This window comes from Mercenaria mercenaria, chromosome 18, assembly GCF_021730395.1.
Source record: "Mercenaria mercenaria strain notata chromosome 18, MADL_Memer_1, whole genome shotgun sequence".
NCBI classification, from domain to species: Eukaryota; Metazoa; Mollusca; class Bivalvia; order Venerida; family Veneridae; genus Mercenaria; species Mercenaria mercenaria.
The window spans coordinates 4,689,322-4,701,570 of NC_069378.1; the positions used below are offsets into that span (position 1 = coordinate 4,689,322).

General features: G+C 34.4%; 1 protein-coding gene across 2 annotated transcripts in view; it reads right to left on the minus strand.

The window, feature by feature from the left end:
- Positions 1 to 679: 679 nt before the first annotated feature.
- Positions 680 to 12,249, minus strand: part of LOC123538464 (chitin synthase chs-2-like) — a 45,737-nt gene continuing 34,167 nt past the window's right edge. For both annotated transcript variants that reach the window (XM_053530004.1, XM_053530005.1), the window contains 4 exons: positions 8,974 to 9,090; positions 8,633 to 8,683; positions 6,806 to 6,885; positions 680 to 1,056 (listed from right to left, as the gene is read on the minus strand). In XM_053530004.1, the coding sequence (XP_053385979.1) occupies positions 807 to 1,056; positions 6,806 to 6,885; positions 8,633 to 8,683; positions 8,974 to 9,090 (498 nt within the window). In that variant the 3' untranslated portion in view covers positions 680 to 806. The remainder of the gene's footprint in view (positions 1,057 to 6,805; positions 6,886 to 8,632; positions 8,684 to 8,973; positions 9,091 to 12,249) is intronic.

Consider the following 12,249-nt stretch of genomic DNA (forward strand, 5'->3'; position numbering starts at 1 on the left):
AAGATAAAAGACATTCAAAGAGATGCTGAAACTAAAGAAATCGTTGTTTTTGTTTGTTTGCCCTATTTGGTTCTAGGACGATCTGTGTATGAAATTATTAGTAACAACTGTGAAACAAAATGTGTAGTCCTGTTTGACGCCATATAACATTTCGTGTGTCTTTTGAGGTGGGTTAAAAAAGACTGGTAAAGTTTGGTTATTAATAAATAAAACAAACGTGCATACATTTCATATTTATGTATATCTAGGTACCAAACATATATTTTCTGATAGTTCATTGCCATATATAACCGTGTTTCAGTAATCCTGCCAATTAAGAACATTAAAACTGGACATTCCTTTCTGATAAGCAATATGTCCGGAAATCCAATGTAAATTGACTTTACTATATAATATCATATTATATCACTTTTCAGTGACGAACTTTAAAGTGGTAAGCGTGTCATATTAAACAGTTGTCATATGACACGATACGATACGATACGATACGATAATACAGCATAAGCTAACTTAACATAACATATCTTTTATTAGCCTTAAACGTATTACATTTCATCAAAATATACATGGAATACTAAACATATTTGGCAAACGTACAAATTGAAACTACAAAATCATATTATATTACAACTTTAAATTGACAATTCTTTTAACGTCATATAAAAATATAAATGAAAGTTAGGTATACGTCAGCGACAAACATAATCCATTGTTTTGAAAGTCAATGATAAGTATACAACAATATTTTTACTATACGAGTTTTAATAGAATTCCACATACGAACTGTCTGTAAATGATGAATAAATTTATGTATTTATTGGCGGTATGTCTAAGCTACTCTGGTTTTCGGCATTATGTTTTATGTGTATATCGGGCAACGGATATGACCTTGCAATATCAGGCAGTGGAGTTTTCGCCGTAAAAGTACTTTGTACTGGTATTGTATTATATTTTCCACCGACAGAATCAATGTCATTTTTCTCCTTTTGATCTACTCGTGACAGAACTTGATCGCTTGTGCTTGGTTCAACATTACTTGTATTACTTCTCCTGTACCTAAAAAGGAATAAAAGAAGCGAATTCAAAGAGAAAAAATATCAGATTGGTTTTAGGGTTAACGTCAAGCCGACACATTTAAAGGTCATATGACGACTTTCCAGCTTCGGATGGTGCAGGAAGACCTCCGGGCATTAGTACATCAGGTGCTGGCACATGGGTAGAAAAACCGACATTCCGTAAGGTACCTGGATGTCGTTCAAGCATGGAGAATTCTATGACCCAAGCGAGGCTCGATCCTACATCGGTGAGGAGCAAGTGATTTGAAGTCAGCGACATTAACTACTTGGCACCGCAGGCCCCTGTTATCTCTGTGCATCTTTCAGCTTTTATATCAAAATAAAATCCTTACTTCAAACTTTAAACAGTGTTTTTCATCCAACAATGACAGCTGATAATTGCGTATAACAAATAGTCCATGAGCCAGACCCAGAAATTTTGGCTAGCGGTACCATCTGAGGGGATTAAAGCTCAATGCTATTTTTGGATAGGTAAACATCTGACAATTCAGAAACTATGTGATAGCATTACAGTGGTGGTAGCTTTTTGTGCGTTATTAGCCATGTAGTAACACCACCCCAAAATAGTCTTTCATCAAACTTCCGTTATACATAAGTAGACTTTCTATTTCAAACTAATGGTTCTCTCTTATTTTGGAATATATTTACTTGGAAATTGATAGACAAACAGCTCAGTTTATGTATTTTATGTATTTAATAGAACTGTTATTAAAATATTGCCTCTTTAGCGTTTAGTGATTGCAATTACAGACAAACATAGACCAGTGCTTAAACATAATTAAAGAACACAAATATTGTTTCATAATATGCAGTTAGAAAGGTATTTTGCTCATTCAAGAACTAATATGACATGTTTAAATACATAGAGTTTAAGGTAGTACAATTCTACATATCACAAAACCAAGTTGTCTGCCATTGGCTGTTTGGGCGTTTGTAATTTACGGCATATTAATGTGCGTTACCTATTTGTTTGAAGTTAATTAATACTTCTATACATGATATGGAATAGAAAAGTATGAATATCGTTAATCAAAGCAATTTCTGAACTAGTTTTGATATGTTATATTAACAATTAGACAGTTATTCGCAGACCAATAGTTTTTAATATCAAAGTCACCTTGTTGTTATTGTAATTTACGTGAAAATACACGTGTACACGAAAAACACAAAATATGTTGTTTAAACATGATGTTTTACTATCTGATCTGTCTTAAAGGTGCATATTCATGCCTACTTCTGTATCAATGTTCTTATGCTTAAACAGTAAACATTTTTATGCTGAATAATACCAAATGGTACTTTTATACTGTAACAGTAAAATACGTTACCATAAAATCAAGATTTTCACAATATTTCATATAAACATGTTAAAGCCGTTGTTATTTAGTACATGTATTATGTTTAGAAAAGAAATATTTTAACTAATCAATAAAATCATTCTTCGGTTAGATATCATATGCCATGTTAATTAATTGAATGTAAAAGTGTAATTTACGTTACAATATGTTACCATAATCGGTAATATGCTGCCGTTATTATTTTCAGTCATTATCTTTCTATATCATGTCAAGGTTAATCTTTGCTGTCAATAAACCACATTTTCTATGTATTCAACATACTAGAACATTCTTAGTTATGACTCTTCATCACTGTCTGAATCTTATAAGATATCGTCAATATTGGTACGCGAATAATCTTCATCAGTTTTTCTGGTTTCGTTTTTGTCAACAAGTTCATCAGGAACGATCTTTTTGTCTAACTGATGTTCGTCATCAAAGTCCCAGCAATTTTTAACATCACCAGGAAGATAAAGGCTATTCTCATGGGCATGTAATCAAATATACAGCTTTAAGAAAAGATCAAGGTTGTTTGATTTTGATATGAATAAGAGTAAAACTACAAAATTATTAATTTAATGTAGAAAAACATGAAGAGATTTGATCAAATTTGAGTATATTATGATAAAGTTTTCCTATTATTTTTACAACAGCTACGCAGATATGTATATTAAATTTTTTGTAGATTAATATAAATAAATGAATAAGTAACTGATAGTTGACTGGACAGATATGGTGGCATCAGGGCCATGTCTATGCCGTCAGAACTATTAAGGACGCCGTCTTGGTTGCCATTCTTGTTGACAAACATTTCGTATCTAACCTTGTTGATGTTCCGATATTTTGGGCGACTATTATTCTGCAAATATAAATAACTCTCTGTCTCCAAAACGTCGTCGGAGCACACATGTTGACGTCCCAACATTTAGCTGCCAGAAAACAGAAGTGTTAGTGCAGTTCCACGTCGTTTTCTTTGGACAGACTAGATTCGTTTGGAAAAGTATGTATCTGCAATAAAATCTACTATCAAAGCATCACCATCAATGATGTAAGATACGCTTTCAGTAGAATGGTATGGTGGCATATTTCTGCATTCACTTAAGCAGATAGTTTTCGCAAACAGTTTACGTGAAAATTTATAAACTTTCAAAAATCTTTTTTAATCTAAGTGGAAAAAATCACGATAGTGCGAACTACTGCATACGATAACAGATACCGAATTAACAGAAATAATAAAGGGAGTTAAAAAATACGTTAATTTTATAACCCATATGAATGTTATAATAAAATATCTATACGTTTTAGACACTCTTAGGGGTGGTGGTTGGGGGTTGAGGTTGATATAACACGCTCCATTCCGTAGAGGGGACTATTAGGTTATCTTTATGCAGTTCAGTTCACTATTTTGACACAATGTCTCGTTAACAAGATAATATTATCACGAAAACTTTCTCCTACTTTCACGAAAGTTTATTCAATTTTTCGCGAAAAGTATTGTTTTTTTTTTCGGGAAAGTTCATAAAATGTTCATGAACACTTTATGCTTCTCGTATGCAGAAATATGCCACCATAGAATGGCTTGTTGCAGCTCGATACTACTGTTGGCATTCCGTAGGATGTTGCAAATGACACAGGAAATTTTATGACTACATCATATGTTATCACTTTTTTACATCCGCATAATCGACTTTGATCTGCGCAGGTTCCACTTCTTTGTGTGCGGATTTGTCTTCTGAAGTCATGTCTGTTTTCGGTTGTGTAGCTTCAACATATTTAGCTCACATGTGCTGTGTCAAACAACACCTCTAGAATGAAGAATATTGTCTGCTGAAGCTTATGATGCTTCCCTTTTTCTTGGCATGAAGGTTGATAGTCTGTTCTATAGTATTTTACACATTCTGTGATGCTGTTGCGGCTGATCTAGACACACTGAAGCCACAAACCCTCAAAAGCTTTTCTGCACAAGGATGGGTTACTTCAAGATTCATCATTAGGAGCAGATAGGGGAGCGGTAGCCTAGTGGATAAGGTGTCGGCTCAATCCAGGAATCGTAGGTTCGACAGCCCCACTGGGATCACAACCATGTCTTTTCTAATGACACCAGTACTGGTTTTCCAGGAAGCGGACTCGAGAGTGATACCAATAGGCTTGAAGCTTTCATCACAATCGAGCTAAAACAAATTAGTATAAACTAACGGATAAGCAGGTAGATACATTGCATCGTTCATAGGATTGGACGCAAATAATAGTGGGCACAACTTGTGCCAGACTCCTATTTGCACATCTAGGTCGTTGACATTTGTGGCCTGTATTAATGCCAGTATATCATGAGTAATATCAATAAAGTATATACAGAAGTGTACCCGTTTCCGTGATGTTTCTCTCTGACACTTTTGAAGTGTTTGTACTTTTGAAAGTACTCTTTGAACGCAGTTTGACTTTCAACAGATTTTCAAGGCTTGAATTGTCAGCAAGTTCCTTTACTTGTTTATATAAACATCGGCTGAAGGTCAAATAATTAAGGTTGAATATATGTGTCATCTGTTAATAAGTAAGTGTCAGGAGATTTCTAACAAATAAACTAAGAATGATTCTGTCCCCATGAAGCCATGGTGTTCCAGTGAGTATCTATTTGCTTTCTACTTGTTTAAGGCCCATTTCTAAAATGTATTTCAGTGTATATACATGTATAATTATGTTCTTGAACATTTATAATTGATTTGTACTGATTTTGGTAACACATATTATTGTCACGTAAAATTCGCAAAACTATTGAAATGAGATGGTGATTCACTGCATTCTAGTAAATATCTAGTTCAACAACACACATTATGTATAGTTATTATAAATGTTGTAATTTTATCCCGATCTGTGCAGGGCATTTTCTTCACTTCAGAAATTTCAATTTTGTACATTTTGGTAACATAAAACTTATACGGAGATTACATCATGGAAAAGTTCCTACCACTGCAGAAAAATAGTTATAAGAAACATTATTCAGTCTGTACTTTAAATTATTTTCAAGAATCATAAACATCTTGGTCATTGGGTTATTAGTACAAGTAAAATATCTATAATGTTGGAAATAAAATCAGTGTTACGTAAATTACACTAATTAAGATGTTAACGGGTACGTGAAAGATATTGTTTTAAAGCACATTCTATTCATTGTTATACATGTATAAGGTTGTTAATAAACTACAGACTGCACTTTTTCTTAATCATTGTGTAGCACTATTTCATCGTCTTAAATGTTTTTAGGAAATATATTAAATGTCACGTAAGTTACAAAAGCCCTAACGTTTAAACTGCATTCATGTAGGAATAAAAAACATTCGGTATGTACTTTCCGAAAGTCATAATGTTGAATATTCCTTAATTCCTTAGGGAAGAGAGGGGGAAATGGTACCTCAAGGTTTAACACTTATCGGACGAAAATCTAATTATGAGCTATAGTTATGCTTATTAGTTGTCCATGCTATTAAGATGTTCTTCATAATCATTATTTTAATTAACATTTATTCAAAGAAGCAAACCCAAAAATGTCGAAAATTAAGGAAATATTTTGTTTGTTTTTAAATACTTGTTACAAATACATCAATTATTCAAACTGAAAAGCATATGTTCCATAATTCGTATGTCTACATTGGATAAATTTTAGCTCACATGAACTTGTATCAAAGTGTAGGCATATATCAAGATGATACCACACCAAAAGCTACCATCGATACATTGCTATCACATATTATCTTACTCCAGGGATGTGTGCCTTTCCAAAAATCACTATAAGAATTAATCCCCCAAGATGGTACCAATCAACCCTATGGCTCATGTACTAAAAGACACTCAGTTTATTACAACTGCTAAGGATACCTATTTCTATTACCTTTTGTAATACATTTTATTTAGGTTAAGATCATTTATATTTATAGCTGAAACATAAGTGAATTTAGAGTATTAGGATCTCTTAAGCGCATATAATTCAACATTACGTATATTACTTTTGACCACAATGTCCTCTGGGAGGAACACTGGCACCTACTGGCATTTTTCCAAATGTTGTGTTTGTATCAGTTTCATTGTCAACTTTATTTTTTCTCCTGTTAACAAAGTAATTTTTGTATTTTCTGAAAAGTTTGCATTACAATATTTATTAAGATTGAAATTCGACATTATGATTTCTGTCTTATAGATGCGTAAACGCAACTATTGAACAATTTCAACAGCGTGAAGGTGACTAATAATTAGAGCCATGCTATACAGACGTTGTTATAAACACAACTGTTGCGTATAGATTCAGTATCCGACATTTAACTGTCCCCTTGTTTATTTTTTGATATGTTTATGTGTCAGTTTCCTAGCCTGTAGGATGTCAATAATAAAAATATTTACTTCTTTTTCTTTCCTTTGGATTTAGTTTTCTTCTTAGCATTGGTCCTTTCTAATGGTCCCAATGCATTTTCATTCTCCGCCTGCAATGTTCAAATGTATAATTTTTATAGTATTAAATTGCAACGACATATCACATATTACCTAAAATATGTAAGAATTAGGAAATTTGTAGGTATTTAAAGGGTCAATGCTGCCCAATAAGTTGACAGAGAGCCAAGATCATTAGATAAATGAAGAAATGAGATATCAAAGATGTAAAACACAGTTAGTAATGGTTTTAATAAAAGTCATATAAGCATGGCGTTCAAGCTTATCTCATTCAAAGTATGAGAAGATGTACACAGAAGTAGAGGAATTAGTTTGGCGGTTGCTAGGGTAAATCAAATGTACGGCAATACTCCTGGATTTGCTAAATACATTTAATGGGAGAAACAAAACAAAAAATGTTTCCCGGTCAAACTATTCGGCAATACTTCTACATCTTAATATAGACACTTAGTTATTCAGAGAACCGTAGTGGTAAAGTTTGAATTAACGCATTGCTTGCACATTGAATAAATAAACAGCGAGGATAAAATGCATTTATAATGAAACACAGCTGACACTTGGCAAAAATAACCTCCAAAATATACCAGATTGTCACTATGAACAATAGTATACGTGAATGACTTTGTATGCCAATTATTTCAACATCAGTCCTATCTAGTTCAATGGAATAAAAGTAATGCATCTGTCTAAGAGGAAGGTATCTAATATGACACTGCGTTCAAAATTCTTAGAAATGTTACACACCAAAGTATTTTGTTCAATGCGATCGCCATCTTCCTTTTGTTCCTGTTACGTAATGAAAGACATGTAATGGAATATCTTTCTCGAACAATGTATCGGTATAAATTATACATGCACTTCGATGAATATAAAGCAGTCAGTGGCATGCTGCATACCAGAATTACTCCCTAACAGAAGACGAATGGCTGGCTAAATATTGTCAGATAGTTGTGTGCATACAAAAAACCTTCAGTATACTTCAAATTGTCAGTAAAAAAACTGTGATACTGGTACTGATGATAAACCCGAACAGAAAATGAGGTTTTTTACCTGTAACTTTTTTATTTCTGCAAATTGAAATCAATGGTCGGTATCAAAATAAAGCTTAACCTTTGCTGAAAACTTTACATAATTCAAATTTATATTTAGTAAGCAAACTACACGAAGTGAGGGCCTGAAAGGGGTATGTAAAAAGGGGACTTTATGAAAGTTGACTGATGATAAATTCGAACCCTTTGTCATTTACAAAATTTTCTTGGTATTATTATATTGAAACTTTCCCAAAAAAGCTGCAACAGTCATTCCTGATCAAGTAATGAAAAGTTAACAAATGTCAGGCCTTCATGTTTCGACAGTGAGCATGCGCAAAAAACACCCTCTTCCCCAGTAATTTTGGATAAAAAAAATTTATACAAATTTATGTAAGTCATTTATTTATACAGAATATTTACCAATTTTGTTTTTGTTTACACCAGTTGGTGTTGTAAGTGGAAACTATTAGATGGTGTGTTCAATTTTATAAATAACCGATTGCAATCGAATATTTCCAAGGTGTTCGACTTTATCATCTGTTCGGGTTTATCATCAGTACCAGTATGTGAAATACTTTGTATACCAATGATTTCAACTCCAGTCCTATCTAGTTCAATGGTGTAATAAGTAAAGCTTCTGTCTGATTCTAATTCGCAACTATGGTGCATTTATCTGATATGGAATGTGGTTCAAAAAACATAAGGCAAAGTGTTTTCTTAATAAAAAAACACAGGAAAAGTTACAAACCGAAGTATCTTGCTTAATGCAGTCGTCATGATGTTCATCTTCTTTTTGTTCCTGTTAGGTAGTGAAAGAAAAATGATAACAAATATTCTTATCTCTTCCATTTTGGTATACATTTTAATCTATTAATTTTATGCTGCATACCTGTATTACTCCTTGAAAAAAGATACATAGCTTGCCTGATGCTCTGATGTTAATGATTGTAGAACTAGTTCATCTCTATGGGAGTCATATTTGTAAAATACTTCCAAACTAAGTTTAAACAACAGGCATATAAAACATGATGAGGCAAATGCCTTCAATTTCAGAAGTGTACAACTAAAATTTTGTAATGATCTACATACATCTCCAATGTCCAGGCATAAACTGTCGATGTCAGGGTGCTGTCGTATTCTTGTAATTGAATTGATTTGCAGAAACGTTTTGAATCGATGAACAATCATGCACACAAACTGGACTGTCTAAAAATAAAATAAGTAATCTTCTCAATTATGACTGAACTTATCTTCAAGACAATGTATCAGTAATGACACCAATATCGTCTGCATTCCTGGACGTTTCATCAACGTCATAAAACGGCACTAGTCCGATTATACCGGAATCGAATACAAAGAATACATTATCATGTATTAAAGTAATGTTACACTGAAACATACGGTGTTCCGTTTGGACAATCGTGACATTTTATTTAAAACTAAACCGCGATGTACAATGGTACGATGACGAAAACGCGATGACGCGATGGCACGATAATGAAACAACGATGGTACGATGGTGAAAACGCAACGGCACGATGATGAAATCGCGATGTTGCGATGGTACGATGGTGAAATGTCGATGTAATATTGAGTTTTCATCATCGTACCATTGCGTTTTCACAATCGTGCCATCGCGTTTTCATCATCGTACCATCGCGTTTTCATCATCGTACCATTGCGTTTTCACCATCGTGCCATCGCGTTATCACCATCGTACCATCGCGTTTTCACCATCGTGCCATCGCGTTATCACTATCGTACCATCGCGTTTTCACCATCGTGCCATCGCGTTATCACCATCGTACCATCGCGGTTTCACCATCGTATCATCGCGTTTTCACCATCGTACCATCGCGTTTTCATCATCGAACCATCGCGTTTTCACCATCGTGCCGTCGCGTTATCACCATCGTACCAACGCGGTTTCACCATCGTACCATCACGTTTTCACCATCGTACCATCGCGTTTTCACCATCGTACCATCGCCTTCCGGTTAGATAGGCGAAGTTCCGTGCCCTACAATTTTTGTCAATAATAGATGAATGTATCTCAATGTATTTTGTGAAAAGATATTTACCGTTTAGATTTTGCTGTTTTGCAAAATGTTTTTCAAAATGTTCAGTGCACAACTCATTAAAACTGTGTAAAATCTTCAAGGCCACGTCCTTTGTATTTATGTATGCATGAAAGTAAATAAAAAGCTGGATGTAATAGTTATTCTTGTTAGGGTGTAGAAGGTACATGGCGCAATGTGAAAATGAGATTTATTACTGACACATATACTGTATCACTGCGCATGACATGATAATGCGATGGTACGATGATGAAAACGCGATGGCACGATGGTGAAAACGCGATGGTACCATGATGAAAACGCGATGGTACGATGATACGATGGTGAAAACGCGAAGGTACGATGATGAAAACGTGATATTACATCGACATTTCATTGTACCATCGCATCACCGCTATTTCATCATAGTGCCATCGCGTTTTCACCATCGTACCATCGTTGTTTCATCATCGTGCCATCGCACCATCGCGTTTTCGTCATCGTACCATCATACATTGCGGTTTAGGATTCAATAAAAAGTCACGATTGTCCAAACGGAACACCGTAGGAACAGAATATGACAACACTGAGGTTATATAAACAATTTTGTCTCGTCATCATCGCCTTCCTTGTTATTTGTTAAATCAATGCACAACTGATGACTTTCAAACGTCAGTATGTACGTCTTTTATGACCTTTGTTTTTGCTTACATATTGTCTTTTGTAGACTGTTCTTGATCCAACAGAAGTAAGATGTTATGCCGAGAAAATGCATTCATCTAGTATTCCGTTATAATACAGTGCTCCCTCTCCACAACAACACCCTTTAAAAGACGGAAAAATTGTTTGTTGTTCGGTAGGAGATGTTGTAGAGAGGTTACATAAAGAACAATTAGTATATTTTGGAGTCAGTAACAAATGTTGTTGCAAGGAAGGAATTGTTGTTCAGAAGGCCGCTGTAGAGAGGGAGCACTGTACTTGTAAAAACGTAAAATAACCTTATACTTCGTAATGGAAGGCATTAATAATAGGAAGACAAAAAGATACACCAAGTAGTTTTTCTTTGTGAAAAAAAGGTTCATTCCCCTACAAGAAGGAAAGTGTGCATACCCCTTATTCTGCGTGATACTTTTTTGTACTGGGACGAAAAGAGGTGCATTGACTTAAATGTCGTTATGCTTGGATAATACATTACCCATGTTTTGCACAATATGTAATAGACAAACAGTATATCAACCAGATTAATTAGGCGTGTGTTAGGGTTTGGCATCTCTTTCAATATTTTTTCAGCCTTATGAAAGACGGTGTATACTAGTAGCAGTGAGCACAATGCCAGTGCTTTCCGCCGTAGACATGATACCCCTATACGTCAACTAACAGACACTGGGCTAACCAGTCCTCGAGCTATACTCTTTATGCTGGGGAGATAACCCACGACATCCTGCTCTACAAACATTTAGCCCATTTCACTACGGTTTTAAACGAGATTCCACGGAAATCGGAATTATGATCTGAACACATAATCGTCTGTCCAATCGAATGCTGCAGGATACATGTACATGTACAGTCGTAATGTGTTATTTATAACCAATTCTCTGTAAGAACCAAAAAAAGTTGAAAACGCATAGTCACAGATTTCCTTTAAACCGATCTTTTCTTTGAGAGGGTGCAAACTTAAGAAAATCCTGTTTTTCATTTTTTCAATATATGTCCCGGTTACCATGGAAACGAGGATGCAAATCCCCAACTTACTGAATTTTCAAAAAAGTAGGGATGCATGCCTATTTTGTTATCTGGAAAGTACTAGAAAGTGTCCTTTATTTTCGTACTTGCAAATTTTAAAGGCAAATGAACAAGGTTTCATACCAAACTAATATTTCCAAATATTTATTTGATTCTTGTATGATCTAGACTTTTATCTGCCAGAAAAAATATATTTATGGAGCAAAACATATGTTTATATTGTGCTCTACATCTTGAAAAGTGCACAGGTCTCAGCAGAAAATTATATTTGTTTGTATAAAGGGAAGATGATATTTCAAAAAGAAACATAAATCGTAGTGGGTCATTAAGACACATTCTTGTAGATTTGGGCCAAATTTTATGATTTGGGGCATTTTTCCTTATATTTTTATTACCTCCCCTTGATGCTCTTCATTTAGGAAATCACAAAGAGCTTATCTAAGTTTACTTCCTGGAATATGCTGAATTCAGATTTCTACTCGGATTTTGCATATTTTCAGTATATAGATACAATGACAGTCAGAGATTTTATGCTAAATGGGCATGTGATGCTTGGATGTGTCCC